The sequence below is a fragment of the Trachinotus anak genome, unplaced genomic scaffold, assembly GCF_046630095.1.
Source record: "Trachinotus anak isolate AG129_WGS33_773 ecotype Australia unplaced genomic scaffold, CSIRO_AGI_Tana_v1 ptg000011l, whole genome shotgun sequence".
NCBI classification, from domain to species: domain Eukaryota; kingdom Metazoa; phylum Chordata; class Actinopteri; order Carangiformes; family Carangidae; genus Trachinotus; species Trachinotus anak.
In genome coordinates, this window is record NW_027273862.1 from 17071680 (window position 1) to 17091644 (window position 19965).

A 19965-nucleotide genomic window follows, 5' to 3' on the forward strand; every position below is an offset into this window, starting at 1 on the left:
GGGTGTGTTACCCTGAGTGATCAGTCTTTGGTGGAAGTTGGGGGTATAATTTGAATAGCTTTCACGGTCACCACATCTCATCCTTCCATCCATCTCATCACTGAACACCTATGGGTGATTTTAGACCGACATGTTAGACAACGCTCTCCACCATCATCAAAACACCAAATGAGGGAATATCATTTGGCAGAATGGTGTTCACCCCTCCAGTAGAGTTCAGAGACTTGAGGAATCAATGCCAAAGAGCTCTGAAGCTGTCCCAGTGGCATGTGGTGGCCCAACACCTTACTGAGACACTATGTTGGTTTATCTGTTAATTTGTGATCAGCATGTACTTGTGCTGGATGCTAAAATACGGTTGCTACAACTGTAAAGTTTACTGTCTGTTCAACACCAAAAGAAATGTGAAAAAAATGTGAAGCATATTTGTCATATAAATTTAACATAAAGTTAATTAACTTAGGCCATTTTAATTTACAGTGACAGAAACCCGTTATGAAAAAATGCATTTTAATTCATTTCTAAAATCATCTTAAACTATTTTCACACAGGATTTAAATCTCAAAGAAATAAACATCAACAACAAAAAAGAAAAAAAAAAAAAAGAATTTCTTCAGATATTGGCATTTCTACAGTGAATAGCTGGTGACAGCATCAGGAGCCCAGACAGGCCAGGATACTGAGCTTCAGTCCTTAGAGCAGTTGCCCAGGCAGACTGAGAAGTCCAGCAGGCTTTCTACACCTTCTGGTGTCAGTCTATCAAGCAGCAGCAGCAGCAGGTAGAAGCGCCAAAAACAAACCTCATGCTCTCTGTCAAAAACCCAAAGAGCTCCCTCCCCTCAGTACAACACACACACACGCACGCACACGCACACACACGCGCACACACGCACACACGACACCAGAGATGTACACCCAGTTCACATGGTGCAAGAAACAGACATAGAAATCCACTTTCTAAATTAAAGGTTAATAAAGACCACAGATGTGTGCCTGGTGCTTCATGAGACCCAATTGAATGATCAAGTCTGGAGCAAAATAATAATTTACAATAAACAAAAACAAAACAAGGAGATTCTTAACATAGTCTACTTGGTTTTGTTTCATTGTACTTTGTATTTAAGGACCAATAGCCTATGTCTCACTAAATCTAGTGAAAGTGATGTAACAGAGGCAAAGCTCCTATAAAGCACAAAGAGCAACAGTAAGGACAACCCATGACAACACATTACTCTGGCATTATAGGAGCATTAGAGGAGCAGAAACAACCTCCAGTATATAAATTCTTAATTGTTGCTTTTTTTCATCAAATCTTGTGAATGAACAATGCCTCAGCTTGTCAAAGTCACTGAGAGAGTGAGGTTTGTCTCGCCAGAAGAGGTGAGACTGAGGAAGGCTGGATAAGTAGTTCTTGGTTGTATGTACTGTTAAAGGAAGGTGAGCAATGTAAGATACGAATGATTTCTCTAATAGAGCAGTACTCAAAAGGTGTGAGCATATGGACTTACAAGATGGTCACACTTGAATCAAAATTGACACTATGTCCAAAACAGGAAGAGAAACACGCTGTGACAGGGAGGAGAGTGAAAGGGACTGATGTAGATAAGACGGGAGACTTAAATAGACGGGATGGATGCCTTCCAGCCCAGTTTCACGGTCCAAACATCTCTGCATCCATCTCTGGAGCTTTTACGTTCAATTGATTTTTCTATACAGTATTTGATTCTTTTCTGTATTGAATAGCTTTTGTACTTCCCTTTAAACTTTACAGTACAATACACTATAGTGCACAAAAGGGTTTCTGAGCCAGTCCTGGGGCTCAGAGTGGAGGGTGAGAGCACGTCTCACAGCGCTGCTTGATGTTCAAGTCACTATCAGGCCCAACCCTGAGACTGAGACCTGAAGCCTGGCTGCTATGCTACAGCAGCCAGATGATCCAAATAACCAGGAGTGGTTCTCTGTGCCTCAGTCCTGCCCCGGGTCCTTGGCAGGGCCTCCGTCCAGGTAGATCTTAAGGGCTTTCTCCTTGCGTGGCGAGTAGCTGACGCGGTGTCCAGTCTTGAGCAGACGGCTGCTCTCCTTCTTCATCAGCTCATTGCGCTCATCGTCCGAGAGCTCCATAGGCTCCTCTGTACTGTCCCTGAACAGACAAAGATCACAGTAACGATGATCTCAAGTCACAAATATTTGACATTTAATATACTAAGAGGATGGTGATGCAATTCAGTGAGCTGACATCTGAGGACTTCATCTTTTAAGTGACACCAGTTTCATGTCCTATTAGTATCCCAACAACTGAAGCCCTCTTATATCATAAAACATGGGCTCAACACAGTGGCACAGCATTTATGATGCTGCTAGTGTAATTGAATCTTGATACTATCTTCTGAGTCATTTCTTTGTTAGTTTAATCTTCAAATAATTTGCATCTTTAAAAATAAAATGTATTATTTTGTCTGAACTGAAATGAATTTATGCTTTCATATCTGAACATTTTATTTCACCAACTGTCATAACACCATGTGTACTCCAAGACACTTTACAGCACAACAACCTTATTATTGAAGTTTCATGTTGGCACTTGTCTAAGCTCAGAAAAATAAACTTGAAAAATTACTAAATGTTATTCACTGTCCAATAACATCTACAAGATATTATGGCCAAGACTATTTGACAGTAATCCTGTCTCTATCAAATAATTTGGCCAAAACTGTGAGAAGACAGAAACATGTACACAGAAACTGTGTTAGAATGTGGACATGCTTTGTTATGAGTTTTGTTTTGTTTTTTTTACCTGTAGAAGACCACAGCTCCATCATCACAGATGTACAGAGGCCACACATTAAGAGTTGACACCTTAGGGTTCCAGTCCAAGTCCTGGTGTATCTCCAACACAGAAATATCACAAGGAAACGTTCCTCTACCCTGCACACAACAGACACAAGGCTTACTAGTCAAGTAATTTAATATAAAAATTAGGTCCTGTTTGAGGTAATGGAATCCACATACCTTTGCAAACTCCAGGTTTTCAAGAGGAATGGCACTCATTTCACTAAGCTGCAAAAGAATAAAGAAATCAGTTACAAATTGCCATAAATACCATTCACAGTGAATAGTGTTTAATGTTAATGTTTTTTTGTAGTTTATGTCCCCATGTCAATTAATGAATAAAAGGTAGAGACGCTGAACAGTGCATGAACTTAACCAAAACAACACATGTATCAGTTGACAGACATACTTTCTCCTTAAGTTCTTCTACACTGCTGCTCTCCAGAATCACTTCCTGAAAAGGCCCTAGTTTCATTGTAGCCGGGCTCCATCTCCGGGTCAGAATAGCCAGTTGCGACATGGACTTCATCTTCTCTGGTTCTGAGAAACAGAAGAGGAACGTGGATCATGTTCCACAGTAATTGTACCTTACATCACCTGAAACTTCAGCAGGCAATGGAAGAAGTGAAATGCAATTTGTTCTGGGTGCAATTTCCACCACTACATTTATCTGCTGGCATTTGCAGTTTCATGGCATGGGTTTCCAAAAAAATTATAACATTTATTTCATTAATGTGATATTGCCTTGAGTCTTAAGAGGCAATAGATAATTTAACCTTTTGAACTTTATGCCACAGTGAAAAAATGGATTTGAGGGATATTATTGCAAGTATTATTGCAACAGGAGTTACTGGCAATACAGTTTTAGTTTTAATTTATAAGCTTTAAGGTTCAAACAAACATTGTACAATAGCCATTGTTGTTTGAAAGAAACTACAGCACAAGTGTTACCATTAAGGACTTCCAGGAAGACTTCCCAGTTGGAGGAGATGCTGATGTCTTCCTCATAGACATGGTAATCCAGAAACACTGTGCCTGGGTTCTTCCATGTCTTTTTCCTGAGACGAACCCTGAGCACACACACACATACATTTTATAATTCATACATTTTTTTTTAAACACACATGCAGTTGTACCCTCTTAACTGAGGATGTAGATTATTCTCTATGATGTCCATCAGGAATAAATTGTTTTATACACATCTAAATATTATTTGAAGATGCATGTCATTTACTCAAATTCCTGATCTATCTTATCATGTGTAATCTCAAACTCCTACCTGTCAATGCTGAGGTCAAGCTTGCACTGCTCTTTCAACTGAGGAAGCAGCTCCTCTTTTGACTGTCTGACAGTCATGCCCTTGGCAAACACCGTGTCCACAAGGAACTTGCAGGGCTGAAAGAACAAGAAAACACCATGACTGGAATATATATTTCTGACACAGTCAGGTCATTTTAACCAAAACCCTCTGGAACATTGTAACAGAAAATTTCTCAGTTCTTACCTCTGCTTCATTCACTAGTAGTTGATACACTTTGACTCTGTATTCACCCTTCTTCAGTGCTCTTCCTAATCGAATGGTTATCTATGAAAAATAAAAGGTTAAGTCTTAGCTCACTTTCAGGTAAACTACCAAAATCAAATAAAGAAATGCTGAATATTTCTCCTGACCTTGTTATCATCAGAGAACGATGAGAGTGTTTCATTGAGCCGTACACTCTCAAACTCCTGGTTGTTGGCGTACACCCGAAACACCTTGAACTGGGTCGAGGTCACTCCTACATAGGGCTCCAGGTTCTGTTTAAATGCCGCTAATGTTATCCTCTTGTCCACATGAACTACTAAACCTGAGGTAGACCACAAGAAACAGCAATTAGACATTTTTTTCAAATAATTTCTCTAATAATTTAGTTAAGTTTGCTCCGTGTTAATTATAGGGGGGAGTTCTAAAAGAAAACACTGTCATTCTACCTGCTTTGATTAAAGATAAATATATAATTAAAATAAAATTCAATTTTAAAAAAATCCTTCACACTGCATCATAAATAGGAGTCATACATTTTTGTGAATCCCACGAGGAGTCGTCCTGAGAACAAGGTTCTGCTCTGAAGTACAGGTACTGAGCCTCCGCCTTGCTCTTCCCATTGTCATCGTACTCGCTGTCTGTTCCAGAGTCTTCCTCAGCAGTGTCCCAGGTCTCCTTTTTGCCCTCGTGGGCTTTGGAGCGTCGGCTACTTGTGATGCTGTGCGAGTCTAGGCCGTTGGCCAGCTGTATGGGACCGCTGTCTGCGTTACACAGTGTGTCACTACTGTGGCTGGAGCTGAGGATGTCGCTGTCCACTGAGCTGGTGCTGCGGTCATTGTTCACCTCAGAGTCTGAGCGCTCCTCGCAGGCAAAGTGGTTCTCAGGGTCAGATGAGGCCCCTCCGCTGCTGCCAGCTGTGGCCCTGATCCGGTTCTCTAACTCTCTGTTGTCTGCGGCCACGCAGAGTGACGAGTTTGAGTCAGCCTCTTGGGTTGGGGACTCAATATGTTCAAAGTCGCTGGCGTCAGAGCTTTTCTGGCTGTCGCTGGTGCTGGAGCTCTGCTGTTGCTGCTGCAGAGAGAGATTCTTTAACTTTTCTGTGCTCTCCTCGAGTATAGCTTCTACAGATTTCCTGTTACCCTTTGATCCATCAAAGGGCACATCAGAGTCACCTCCCACTTTTTGGCAAAGAGTTCTGTTGGCCAAGGTACCAGGAGACTGCTCAGGCAGTAAGACCAAGAGTCGGATTGTATTCCCATGACGATCCAACAGTTTCCACAAGACTGAGTCAGTGAAAGTGACCTGATGATCAGTTGACTCAGAGCTCTCTACAAACACCTGAGAAAAACAAAACAATGCAGGTGATCATTTAACTTAATGCTGTTCTTAACGTTAATAGTAAATTCTCTGCCTAAAATCTTTCCCACAAATCTGGCCTAACACAATGGAAACTCATGGAATCACAAACAAATGAATAAAATGAAGAGACCTTGTTACTCCTGAAGAATCCCTCAGCTTTCAGTGTCTTGTTTGGAACATAGAGGAGGCGGAGGTCATTGTAGCAGCGCTCCAGCACCACACGCATGTTTTCTGCAGATAACGCTGTAGCCTGGGAAGGAACACATACATAAGGCTGCAAGGCTGATCTCGCTCATGTATTTATTTTACACAATCTTCTGTGTTTATGTTTAAAATAGAAGAGGAAAAGAGATAGGGTGAGAAGAGGGAAAATAAAATACAACGAAGAAACTGAGTAAGGTGGGAAACCTGTGCTATAAGCTGTTTGAACTCAGTGATCGTCTGGTTCAAGTACGCCCGAACACTGATTGGCGAGGCGATGGTCTCACTCTTCAGATCCACAACATGAACCTTCACCATCACCTCTGGAGAAAATCAGAAACACACCCATATAGACATAGAGCAATTATTTTGGTTTTCAGAACATCTACATTCATCGGACCAACCATCAAAGTTGGTCTACATGGTCGTGCCACACAGGCTTTAATCATACTTCTGATTTTTTTAATTAAAGTATGCACAGAATTACCTGTGCAGTTCTAATTATGACACTATGTAAAGCAAGTTGATTTCCACATTCACTTTCAGATATTCTTAACTGAACAGACGACTGACCTCCAGGTTTGTAAGGCTGGAACACCTGCTCTGGCCGGCGGGTCTCTAGCAGCAAGTCAAACATGTACGAAGACTTGACTCCTCCCAGCAGGAGACCCATCAGTGTGTCCTCCTCACCCTCATAGGAGCGCTCCAGGTACTCGTGGAACTCGTCATACTTGACCAAGCGACAACAGTCCAGAGGGACGACGCCCTCCAGCTCCATCAGCTGAGGTGCAGAATACACAAGTACCACAACAGTGATGCAAGTACAGCAATGCATTTCATAAAAACAGATTTAGCCCATAACTATATTTTAGCCTGAAATTGTATACTGAAAATGTATATTTAACATTACAAGTATTTTTTTTTTCAAAGAATACTATAATTCTTTTTTCAATGTTACATGATTGTTGTGTGGCACAGCGGTTGCAAGCAGAAACCTTCTGCCCCGTTCGTTAAGAATTTAAGGACACAGAATTTAAGGACACTCCAACATTCAATAATTAATATTTTGCTGCCAAAACACATTGACCTGATTAGCTATGTTGTTAGAAAACCAGATGGAGAAGAAAACCAGTAAGCTAACAAACCTTATAAGCCATCTCAGTTGCTTCTCTGAGAGTTTTGTCCTTGTGCACTTCCAGCTTGCTCTCCATCATCATCTTTACAGGATGCATACAGAAAAGCTTGATCTGAAAGCAAAGAGCTTAAGATTAAGAAAAGTTCAATTTATTAAAAAAAAAAATAATAAGAAGAAGAAAAATTTAAAAAACAGCAATCTATCCACTGATACTTGCTCAGAAGCAGAACAGTGGATCTGAACTACAATCTGACCATGTACCTTGCAGGTATTCCGCTCAATCTCCCTCTGTCTCTTTTCCTGCTCTTCAGACTCTTTCTCCTTCTGAACCAAATTCTTTATGTGCTCTGGGAAGTCGTCCACAGCTAAATACTCTGCAGACAGAACAGAGTACACATAGAATCACATTACAGGACAAGAGCTCAATCTACTCCATCATACAGTATAAGCGCTTGGAAAACAGTAACAACAGCAGCAACATAATGACACTGAATGAGGAACTGCCTCTGACAAGCTACTAACACTCCATAAACACAAAAGACCTTTCTTAAGGTGGACTGCAGACAGGGCCTAGTGGAAACAGTCTGTAAATTACATCTGCCCATAAATAACAATGGAGACTCTTTTCACATACAGCTGAGATCAGAAGATGATTAATTCATTTTAATGATCAATAAATGTAACTAACATGTATTACTTGCATCTCTTTGCTTGGAAAACCCAAGTCAACAGTGACCAGCTTGAAAATATTTAATGAAGTCAAACTGTACCCTAATGAAGACATGAAACTGGTTTGATGAAAACATATGGTAATTCTGTAATATTACAAACAATTTGTATCCTAAAACATGGAAAAACCACCAGTGCTGTCCTTTTACACTGAGCAGAGACTTTGCTGTTCATTCTAAGACATGAGAGCACCACCAGACAGAAACTGAGGATCATGTTTTTGTTGGTATCTGAGTAATTGTGTCAAGATCAATTTGAGATTTAACTGAATGAATTTCTTACTTGCATTCCTTGAGGGATCTTTCAATCTATAAATCAGCATATATGCATTTGTAGAGCTGTTGGGAGAAAAAAAGATGTCCTGTTAATGAATGTAATGGAATATACATTGAGATTTTTTTTTTCAGTCCTTACAGTAGCTGCCTTTACCTTCAACTGGAACATGAATGTACAATGAACAAAAAATAGAAAAAAACCCTCGATTCCCCTAAGCCAATGTATTGTAAGCATGCAATGTGTGTCACCCCACTGAGTGTTGAAGACAGATATAAGAGACAACTGACCTTGCAAAGGCACTGGAATAATAGCCTCTGCTCCCTGAGGACCCCCCATATGTCTTCCTGATATCATCCTGGGTGATCTGCCCAACAGAAATGCACAGGAACATACTGTCAATGATTCAACAGATCTTACAATGTACTAGGTAAAATGTTAAAATGACAGGGACATTGTTTGCTTAGATTAGTAAGAGTACAAACTGATGACTAGCACTGATCTAGTCTGGTGAGTCATTCTGCCTGACATTTAAGTGTTGTAAGAGGACAAAACCGGTTACTCAAGGGCTGAGACTGACCTTGCTCACATGCTGATCATTGAAACTGTACCACTGGCCATCACTGAAGGATTTGATGCAGGCGTAGTAGTGGCCACCCGCAGCACTCCCAGAATGGACCATGACAGAGAACAACTCAAAGGTCAGCAAACTCTGCGAATAACACATGGGAAAATCTTACTGTTTAGATAAAAGCAATAACCAGTTTGTAATGATTTGTTGTTTAACATGCATGGTAACTGATGCTGACAATGGCAACGGCAGGAATAAACCTCAAGATATGCTGTATATGCAGAGTAAGGGTCATGTGAAACTAGCAACACTGATTGTACAAATGTGGAAAGCATTGACTGAGAAAAGAGACAGTTTAGCATTCAGTTTTATATAACAAAATGATCATGACCCACAAAGTGCTGGCTCGGTCATCATCTGGAAAGTGCAGTGCACGTTATGAATGAAAAACAGACATCTCATGTAACAAGCATCACTTTACAGCTGTCTGCCAGCAGACAGTTGCTCGATAACATTTAAAGGATGGAAACTAAAGATGGGAGAGCGCAAAAAGAAAAAAAAACAATATAGACGATGAGCCTCCAGAAGTGCTCATCATTCAACCCTTTGTGTGCAGTATGACAACATCTGCATCCACAATGTGTCCTCACTCATGTATTCAGGTTTTTCAAAGGATCAACAACATCATCTATACAGTGAGTGGTCAAGATGATCACCTTTGGCTTCAACACCCTCTCTGTGTTGCTGGTGCTGTCCAAGCAGATGCCCTCATCCACACAATCATCAGTGGAAAAATCATTGCTCATCTGGTCGCTGTGGCAACTGCCTTCATTCTCCGCTCCACTGTCAGTGCAGCTCTCTGTCTGAGGTGACTTCTGCAAAGGAGGCCAATTTCATAAGTGACAATAGACAAGGGTTTAAAAATCAGGGTAGATGCAGTGGTCAACTATAATTTATATGATACATATATTGTTAGAGGCTTTTGAAGCAAAATGTGTCACATACTCCAGCTGCACATATATTCTTTCCATATGGTAACGTTTCAACAGTAAAAACACAAGTTTAACACATCGAGTGTTACCATTATGGCCTAAAGGTCGCTATAAGATCAAAAATCAGATTTATCCATGGGTGTCAGGTGTTGGTCACTCACTCCTTGATATATTAGTATTGAGAAGATATTAATATTAACTCAGAGGGAGTCAACCTGAATGCTATATATTCCTAGATGAAGCACAGTAGTAAATTTAATATTAGAGAATGTTGGAAACCAATGAATTACATAACAACATTACAGAAAAGACACATACAAGTGGAGTGTGTGACACATTTGCCTTTTACCAACTATAAGTTATGGTCATGTCAAGTAATTGATGATTAACAGAGAAGGAAAAATATGATTACTACTTTAAAAATCTATTAATCTAATGTTAATCTGAAATAGTGATGGGGGCAGGTACTGCCATCGCTGCTCTCACCTCATCTTCCACATCAATAAATGGACTCATGTCAAGCTCCTCGGGGAAAGTCATGCGGTCATTTAGCTTGATGCGATGCATAGTGGTGTAGTCAAAATCAAACCGTTTAAGCTGTAGTGTCAGCAGGTAGGGAAAGTGCAGAAATCTCAGACCCTGTGCAGAGAAGCATTTATCAGAGGATCAGACAGGTCAACAGAAGAACACAGTATTCTCTGAACATGACACCCGTGCCACATTTTCAGTTTGCTCACCTTCCGGGCGTCACATTTCTTTTTGCAGCGTTCACAGAAGTACTGGTTGGGACCATCCAGTGTTTCTGGTTGGATGAATGCCTGCAAAGCCTCCTCCTGTGCCAGTAAAATTATAGTTTCAGCTACATTTAAAGAAAGGCCTTAATACTAAATGGTCATAAACTTTATCAAAATGAGCAGCAAGTACTGAATTTGAGGCAGCCTTGGAGTAGCTGTGAATCCCAAAGAGTGAATGAGTGTAACATTTTTAAAGGATTGAAACATAGAGAGAAACGCACCACACTGCCATAGGCCTGGCTGGCTCCAAAGGGTCTGATCACAAGAGGGATGTCCAGGTAAGTATCAATCCTCCAGCTCTCATAGCCACACTCAAGACATCGGACATAATCCTTCAGCTTCCCTTGGTACAGCTGGTTGATCAGGTCAGCCTGAGGACAGGGAGGCATGACAGTCAGGCCTCCTCAGCTATGTTTCACTTGTAACAATACAGCTTTTGTATGGGCTACAAGATTTTCTCTCCCCGCTACTATTTGTTACTAAAGGAGGCACTAATGTGGAATCACTGTGTGACAGGAGTGTTAGATAGATTAAACATAGATAAATTGAATCGTTTAAAAACCTGCTTTGATATTTTTAGATTCTTATCACTAGTGGGATGAAACAATCAAAATTTGGTCTAATGGGAGACAATGCCATGTTGTTATCATAATCAGAAGGGATTATCTTTTGTACAGTGGCCATTTGTAGGACATATAATACTTAATTCACCAGGATCAGCTCTGTGATGTCAGCTCAACTTCCATCAGTCTCAACTGTATTTTGTCAGGTGTCTGAACTGCAGCATGTTGACTTGTTAGTACTAAATGTTACCATGCTGACCTTTATTGTGTTACATTTACCATGTTGATAAGTCCTCAGCTTTCTACAAAAGACGTGCTTGTCGAATCACCTTACAGCGTCTGAAACCACCTTTCCAATTGGGCAGCAATTCTTTTAACTTTTTTTTTTTTAACTTAATGTTAAGTTTATTAGACAATCAAATAAATACAGACTGTGAGTGTTGCAAAAGCATAAGCTTGTGTTTCTGGAAAAAGTTCATGGTGAATTTTGAGGCCTGCTTTGGATCATTGTCCTGTTGTAAGAGCTAGACTCTCTTCAGTTTCACTTTCTTTGCTGACAGGAGGACATGTGCATCCAAATTTTTCTGATATTTAGTGGAATCCATTCTTCCCTTTATCCCCTACCTTGCTTCGGGGTTGCACAGGAAACAACCTTTTTGAATAAAGGTTCATTTTTAATGTCTGTATATATTGCATGGATTGCCTCCAAACTCTTGCATACAGTTGTATATACACGGTTAGCACAGTAACATGCTATGTTAGCATTTAAAGGGATCACTGATTATACACATATCATCAGTTCACTAGTCACAGGGAGTGCTATGGCTGTATAACAGCCTGAGGCTCAACAGAACAACTGTTTTCTCAGGCTAGATGTAAACAAACAATGTATGTAAAACTAAGTTTTACTATAACCAGTTTTGCTGTAGACTTCCAAAAAGTAAACTAATCCACTGTTGTAGCTAGTTGTTTATGTTATTTTTAATCACATGCATAAAGTTGGTTCAAACCAGAAGCTCGTGTGTACAGAACACATGGTTTGTATATACGCACACTGGACTGAGTGTTTGCAGTTTATAACCCACTCCTGAGATAAGAAACAGCTAACCCTGGGGCTTACTGGCCCATTTTACTTTCCCCACAGTAGGTCTTTTGTTTCCATTGTGGGGGGGTGGGGGTGGGGGTGGGGGCTCACACTGGCTGCTAAATTTTTGTTGTCAGAAGTCTAGGAAAACTTTTTGCTTTCTCCTACCTGTTCTGTCTGCTTCCACTTTTGCTCCAGGGCATCAAACATGACCCTACACAGCTCCTGGATGTCATGCTGCTGCCAAGCTAAAAACAAACACACAAAAAGTGTAATTTAGTGTACAGATGCAGAGGCACATGGTCTTTCCTTTCACAAACACGCAGATAGGCCATGTGAGTCTAGTCACAGGAGAGCTCGAATGCTCACCCTCACTGCTGTCCCAGCCAAAGCTTCGTGTCACATCAGTGGTCTCAATCGCCCGTTTCTTACTAGTCTGCAGCAGGACAAACAGCCTTTGCAGCTGGTAGGGGATACTGGTGACTGGATCCTCCTCTGACTCCTCGAACTCCCAGCTGAAGTTCCAAAGAAGTTATAAGAGAATTTAAAAAGTTAAACACCACAAGTAGAACTTTACAAAGACTTCTACGAGTACAGTTCCTTACTTGTAGAGTGCATTTCTGAACTCCGGGGTCATGAACAGAGTTTGTAGAAGACTGTTCAAATAACAGGTCATAGCTTGGTTAACCAAGCCCACATAACCTACAGTGTGGGTAAAAGAGAAGGAGTAAGGGGTCAGCTGGTGTTGTATAAAATAAGTGATGTCACATATACAACAGTTGACCAAAACGGACCTGTCTCAGATTTGTTGAGAATGGATGAGTAGGAGTAAGATGGACTACTGTAGTCGCCACTGCAGCCTGCAGTGCTGTCTCTTGGTAGGGGCCCAATAAACCGCTCTTGGGAACTGTCATCCAATCCACTGCTATCTGCTGTTCCTGACTCATCCTGCACACACAAGCACACAGACAGAAATCTTTGAATCTTTCATTAAAATACCTTTAGTTTCCAAAACTGATCTGCAGTCAATCTAGTAGACCTAAAACACAAAAAATGCATAAGTGATGTTATTTAGGAAATTAGGAACTTGTTTTGTTAATTCTGTGCAACTCACCGATGCAATCTGGGGCTGCTCTCCATCTTTGTCTGTAAGCTGGAGGAAATTCCTCTTACCACCGGGCTCAAATCCAGAATCTGAGAGGGACATCTCACTGTTATGGTCCAGGGGTGCCTTCAGGGAACCAGAGAAAAAAACAACAATCACATGAACAGACAGCTTTTATACAGAGGTCAACAATCCCTGGAAAATGCAGAAAAACAACAGCAGCAAATATTCAAAACAAATAGTTTACAAACAACAAACCAGATGAACTCACAAGAACACTTAGACTCCTACTGAACTCATTCTCAGCAAATTCTCTGTATTGACGCATACGAGGAAAGTAGCTTGAAACCAACATGTGAACAACACTACGTAGCTGTCTTTCTCCTGGACAAGCTGAGGACGAGCCAGCAAAGTGCTGCAGTGGAAACATGCAGAGGCTTAATCCACTGACCTACTCAGTGAGATAACAACAGACACAGCACCTGGGCTTTGGCCTGGGTCAGCAGCAGGATTAGCCTCGGCTCATTTAAGAAAAGGAAATAGTATGTATATAAACAGACAACAGAGAACATACTCTGTCAACTCTAGGAGAGCACATTATGAATGCATTCATTCTAAAGTTTTCTCTTGGCGATACCATTCTTACACACTTTGTTTTCGTTGTAGCAGAGAACAATGATATGGCAAAATCCATTTTTGAACACTGACTGATAGCATTAAAAAAAGAACTGCTGGCCCCATCTGACTTTCAAACATATCTCTACCACTATCACCTTCACTGAGGTCATGATATGGTGACAATACCCTTCCAATGTAGAAGTGGAGAATTGTGAACAGAAGTGTACAGCAGACACAGGCTAGGAACAAATATTACGAATCCCAATATAGTTCACCTGAAATAATTATGTTCAATCACACCAAACCAAAAATGCCTCTCTTGATGGATCAGAGGGCAGGGCAACCCAGACCTTTCAGCTCCAGTGCTAAATGCAGCAATGTTGGCTAAACTAAACTTGGCTTGCAAAACCTCCTGTACTGCCGTCCTGTCTCTTCGGCTGACAGTGCTGTCAGGAGACACACACAGGAGAGATGCACCATGGTGCACTTGGAATTTTTTATAACACACATATGACCAGGACCCATTTTTTTTCTGTTTCTGACTCAAAATTCTGAATCACTTACAGCCCTAGTGTTAGTGAGAGCTTTTTCATTAAAAACAGCTGCCACGGGTTGCTGGAAATGAGGTTAATGAGAGTGGTGAAACTAAACCAAAATAGTAACGTTGCAGGCCGTAAATCCAAAACAATCATCTGAAAGACACTAAACCACTCTATGTAGCTGAGGTGAAATGCAAAATCTGGTAATAATTCTCTGAAAGTTCATCACAACCGCCCCTTTCACATTACACATCAGACATTTAATCAGTTATTAATATTAAAAAAATAATAATTAGTGCAGATTTAACAATGTCAATAGCCAATACCTTAACACTTTTAATCCAACACAAACTTATGCTATCCAAGCTATTATACAAATACAGAGCTTTCCCTGCCATGCTAAATAAATTCAACTATGTTTTGGTTTAAATACTTAAGTAGGAGGAAAAAGGCTTCTGCAAACTTGACATTTTCAACACAACGAAACCTTAGAATTAAGTTGAAACCCTGAAATACAACTTCTACCTAGACAAAACCTTTTTAGACAGGGTAATCACAGACCATACTCTATCTGAAATACACAGTTATACTGACAGATAACTGTTATCACGTGCTGAAACAAACAAAAGTGACTAAATTAATGTCCTAACCATGTCTGGTACATTTCCCCAGGCAAGGTCGAAGGTTCCATTTACATATCCTGCTTTGTGGGCAAGATCTTCATAAAGTTTGGAGAGGGTGGTGGAAGCAGGCAGGTTTAGGGTCAGCCTCTCATTGATGGTCTTTGCACTGGTGGTGTCCTGGATTATGCACAGCACTCTGGGCTCCTCAGCTGCATTTTGTATCTGACAATCAAGAGAAACAGAAAAGGTTAGCATAATGTATTTTCTATATTTTCACTTTGTATTTTGTGAATTGTATTGTACCATATATTGGTGAAAAGCTAAGCATTAGAATAAAATTGTTAGAATACCAGTACACGTAAGAAAAATACCACCTCAACTTATGTCTCAATACTGATGTGACCAACTTATTGTGTGTGTAAAGATACTGCGGGGTAACCAAAAAAATAAATTTTCAAAAGTTGGAAGAGAGTGTCTGGTCAGATTTGTCATTTCTTTGATCGGAGTTCCTGATCTATATAAAATTGTTGCCAATTTTAGATTATTTTATTATTTATTTTAGATTATATTTATTAAGATATGGAAAAATGATGGTATATGTACCCAAGGACTGGGCAGTGTATTGGCACTAGTGTAGAACATTTTCAAATGATAACCAACCATCATGAAGAGATTATTCTTTTAAATAAAAACTATATGTATTCACTCGTTCAATCGCTATGCCATGACTAACAAAAAGAGCTTTCCTTGAGCTATCTTTTCTAACGTTTAAGTAATACCATGTAAAACTATCACCATGTTACTTATTCTTTATTTACAGTTATATCTTGTTATTGTCTTGACAAATGACCAGACAATAATGTTTGCTGTATTTCTGATCCAATCATATAAAAAAATTAATTAAAAAAAAAATAAATTCTTAACAATAAAACATAAATTGATGTGGTGGTAACATGCAGGAGCTTATCTCTAACAATGACTTGTCTTGCAAAAGCTCACATTTTCTTTTCTTTCACTGTGATTCAACAAGACATAACAGGAATTTGGTTAAGACAGACTCTTGGCAGGTTGGCTGCATAATACATGACTGACAGTTATGTCTTTCACTAAAAGCTCTCTTGCTGAGCAGTTGCTGATCTTTGGTTACAATTTACAAAACATGAAAAATATCAACAAAACGATCCACAATCTTTCTTAAAACTCTACGAAAGATACCATGCCATGCAATTGCTAACGCACGCTTCATCTAACTATAAAAACACACAATGGAAATTGTTTTCCATGTAGAATTTCAAGAGGAAGCAAGTCACTTTGTTGTCTATACATTCCCTGTAATTTGTTTTCCAAATTAGTCTGGAACTTACTGTACCTGGACGGGCTCAAATGGTCAGCAATTATGAAAAACGTTAAGTGTCAAAAACTAGCAGATAACAAAAATGAACACTGATGTATGTGATTACTTTGTAGACAAACAGCTCTATATTCAACAAAGTAAGGTGTCATTTTGATGCCAGTACCAAAACTCAGGTATTGTGTTGTAAATGTTGAATGATACCCAGCTTTAAATGTGATTATGGTTTCCAGGAATTAGTGTTTTATAGCACACAATTTCCAGTCATTACCAGCCTATGGTCATTATTAACTGCTCTTCTCTTATGTTAGATAAAGGCAGTACTTGTAAAGCTGCCTCTTAATTGAAGAATAAGTCTTGATCATTGCCTGTGTATAATAGTCATCACAGTGCTGCTTCATGCATCTAATTAACACCATGCTTTGTTGTGAGAGATCTCTCCCACGCCACACACACGTCTACCTGAGAAATCCTCTTCATCTCATCAAAAATACTTTGTCTGCAACTCCAAAACACACCCTAATAATATGTGGAGATAGTTGTGGTAAAAAAAAAACACACACACAAAACAAGGAAAATAAGTTGTAAAACATGCCAAAATCAGTAGCCACATTGAGACTAAATGAAGCCAACTTGAAGGCCTAGAACCTACTGCTGTTTGTCTGGCAAATCCATCTCTTGCCCAGTGACAGGGTGATAATTACAGGAATATATTCAAGTTATTCTAATTTTTTGCAACCTCTTTGCGAGGTTTGTGATCTTGGCAAAATGTGACTGACAGGTCCTATAAAGAAGCTGCAGCTGACACCACGCAAGTGTATTATGAGATTAAAGGTTATTTTTACCGTGGATATAATCACAAGGTGCTGACATGAAGCCACAAGTACTGTAAAGCACAGACAGTATTTCTTTACAGCTGTAACTTATTGTAATAATAATTATAAGACTTTAGTGTTTTGAAATGTCAGTGTCTATGAACACCTATTAAAACAATGGAGTGTAATTACAACTGCACATGGCACACACAAAAAACCTTGAAACAGGATGCACATTTGTAAACTACACATGACACGTTGGCAAATAATCAGCCATCAATTTGGGTGGACTATTGTAGCCAATAAATGGTCTTGGCAAATGATGAGAGTGGCTTGTAAATCTATGGGGGATATGAACATTTCATTGTCGTAGAAATTTGTACTGCTAATTCTCTTTTGTATTTTTTTTCTTTTTTTAATTATGGCTCAAGAAAATAAATTTGATAGTTCAAAATGTTTTATTTAAGAGACCATGCTCTGTGTCAGCTTTATGCCCTAATACTTAATACCAAAGAAAACCTTAACATTTAAACTGAAAAATTGGGAAACCTTAGTGGTGGCAACAAATTCTATTTTAACAGTGGAGACAAACATCATGTGCTGACTGCGTGTTTGTTTTTGGCTTGTTGTGACTTGTACTCGCAAAGCAGACCAATACGCAAGATCTTTGAAAGTACTACACTTCTGTAACATTGTCATACATAATACTATCACAGCTTTATGAACTGCAGCACTGCAGTTTTTTTGCATGTGCCTTTAAATAGCACTGGTCAATTCATAGCCCTGAAGAATTAAATTTTCATTTGAAAGACACAGAAGAACATGTGGTGTGAAACAATACTAAATTACCTAAAGGCAGTATTATCATTTATCGATGAGCAGGGTTTGATGTTGCAGCTCCCTGTCTTATAGTGCATGGAAAACATTGTTACAGAAGCCAAATGTCAAAATATATCTGTTATGAGATCAGACAACAACCTGATCTAATGCCGAGCAGAGAAGTAACTCAGCTAATTCCACCAACCACTCTCTACCTTGACTTTGCCAGTGAAATGTGATGTTTGAGGTGCTTTAAGTGTGCTGCCAAAGTGATATGTAAATAATATGAACCTATTTCCTCCTCACAAATGCAAGTCATGATTCTTCTTTAAGATAAAGCCTTTTAAAGCCAGGTTTAAGTCGATTAATTAGTAAGTTGCATGACTAAAGGATACACAATCACTATGTGTTAGTATTTTGAAAGTGTGCAACACTGTATCATCAAATCCACTTTTCCCACCAGCCCTTAATATCATCGAGTGACGTCCCATGCTTGACGTATGACTTTGCAGCTGACGTAAATGCAGACAAAGTGCTATGCCCATAATTGAATATGGGTATTTCAAATAACCCGTAGTATGGCTTTATATACACACACACAAGTGTGAAGTAACATCAAAATAACTACAATGTCATTAATAATAATGCTCTAGGATGTTCATGTTGAAATCACAATTACCCTGAGCAAACAAATTATCATCTGGTAACCATCACTGGCGCTGACAGCGGCTAGAGCCAACTCATTTTCTACATGTGTGAAAAACATGACAGCACAAGACCATCGTAGACTTTCAGATGAATGTTTCAGGTAGAGTACTGCAGGTTAACCTTAGCGAACTACCGAGTCAAACATAGCAGGATAACCAAGCGACGGCTAAGTAACCTCTCATCGTGGCAACAAAGTTCATCAAGGATACTAAAATTGGAAAGGTGAACATTTTTATTCTAACACAAGAGGCAACCACATAACTAACATTAACGTTATCGCTATGTTGCAAACCTGCATCTACGCTAGCATTAGCGTTAGCTTGCGAATTTGACAAGCTAACGTTAACGTTTACAGGAAAGCTACAAGTTCCATTCAAAACAATCTGAACACGGAGACATGATGGAGTCAAACAAGGTATAATTGTAAAACTAGCGTTAGGGGTACACGTTGCTTCAACGCTTCCAGACATGTCTGTTGTTGGGGCTATTTACATTTGGTTTAGCAACTTCAAAAACATCTAAATTAGCTAGAGTTGTTGCCGTTAAACAGACTTAAAAAGCTAACCACCATTAGCTAGCCAAATCCTACCAGCTAATGTTACTTGCAAGTTAGCTCAATAATGTTGACAACCGTCTTCTTTGTGTAGGGGGATAACATAATGTTAGTCACAGCAGAAAAGCTCTTGAGCTTTTAATTATCTGAAAGCCAAATTATAAGGCTAAATAACTTCATGACGATTATGCTAAGGCTTTAGCTACCCACATAAACTCACTTTGTCTGAGATGCAGGCGCTAACTGTTGGCTGCAGCTAACGATGGTTAGCTATGTCATGATAGGCCGTCCAAGTCATGTTTAGCTAACTGTTAGCAGCTGAGAGTTAGCCTCTACATGAAAACACTAAGATCGCAAACTCGCAAAGTGGTACAAAAGTTTTGCCGTAATTCATTTGCATGATCTGCGAGGGTGAAAGCTGACGGCCAGAGGTTGACTCTCCGACCTGGGCTGGGTCCGTAATAACCTCACCTCTTTGGGTACGAACTGGTTCTCCTCGCTAGGCACCATTTCCATTTGTGCGATAGTTTAGACAAGCATCTATCCGGACAGGGATGTCAGCGAAAAAACTTTGCAACGGTAAACACAAACATGGTTTGTGTCCTGTTTGTAATAAGTTTGGATGCTTGGATCACAAAATTAAAGTTGCCAAAAACTTGCAGGCTTGTAAAAGTGATCTCGCTTCACACTGCCCAAGCACAAAGTGTCCTGCTGTAAACGGAGAAAAATGGCCGGTGTTGTACTCCGTGAGACTTCACGCACGGAGCTGTGGCGTCACA

At 39.8% G+C, this 19965-nt stretch overlaps 1 protein-coding gene across 3 annotated transcripts; it reads right to left on the minus strand.

The window, feature by feature from the left end:
* Positions 1–493: 493 nt before the first annotated feature.
* usp47 (ubiquitin specific peptidase 47) lies at positions 494–19954 on the minus strand. Of its 3 annotated transcripts, XM_071488514.1 has the most exons (29): positions 19658–19848; positions 16754–16810; positions 14968–15162; positions 13170–13286; positions 12850–13003; positions 12661–12757; positions 12425–12570; positions 12224–12303; positions 10630–10779; positions 10352–10447; positions 10101–10253; positions 9339–9497; positions 8632–8763; positions 8342–8418; positions 8061–8116; positions 7311–7423; positions 7060–7161; positions 6488–6695; positions 6122–6237; positions 5844–5963; positions 4888–5692; positions 4501–4676; positions 4334–4414; positions 4109–4224; positions 3781–3899; positions 3239–3369; positions 3010–3057; positions 2795–2925; positions 494–2140 (listed from the first exon to the last, which is right to left on the minus strand). In XM_071488514.1, exons 1-29 carry the CDS (start codon positions 19700–19702, stop codon positions 1966–1968), a joined length of 4155 nt encoding a protein of 1384 aa, XP_071344615.1. In that variant the 5' UTR covers positions 19703–19848; the 3' UTR covers positions 494–1965. The 3 variants fall into 3 exon arrangements, with proteins under 3 accessions (XP_071344615.1, XP_071344616.1, XP_071344617.1); XM_071488515.1 differs by lacking the exon at positions 16754–16810 and having other exon boundaries at positions 19658–19954; XM_071488516.1 differs by lacking the exons at positions 14968–15162; positions 16754–16810; positions 19658–19848 and adding an exon at positions 13432–13641.
* Between the last annotated feature and the right edge of the window lie 11 nt (positions 19955–19965).

Coding starts and splice junctions, on each gene's coding strand:
- usp47 (XM_071488514.1), bottom strand. CDS start 19,702: ATGGAAATGGTGCCTAGCGAGGAGAACCAGTTCGTACCCAAAGAG. Junction 16,811..19,657: donor ACCAGTTCGTACCCAAAGAG/GTGAGGTTATTA, acceptor ACATATTATTAG/GGTGTGTTTTGGAGTTGCAG. Junction 10,448..10,629: donor GCCAGGCCTATGGCAGTGTG/GTGCGTTTCTCT, acceptor TTACTGGCACAG/GAGGAGGCTTTGCAGGCATT.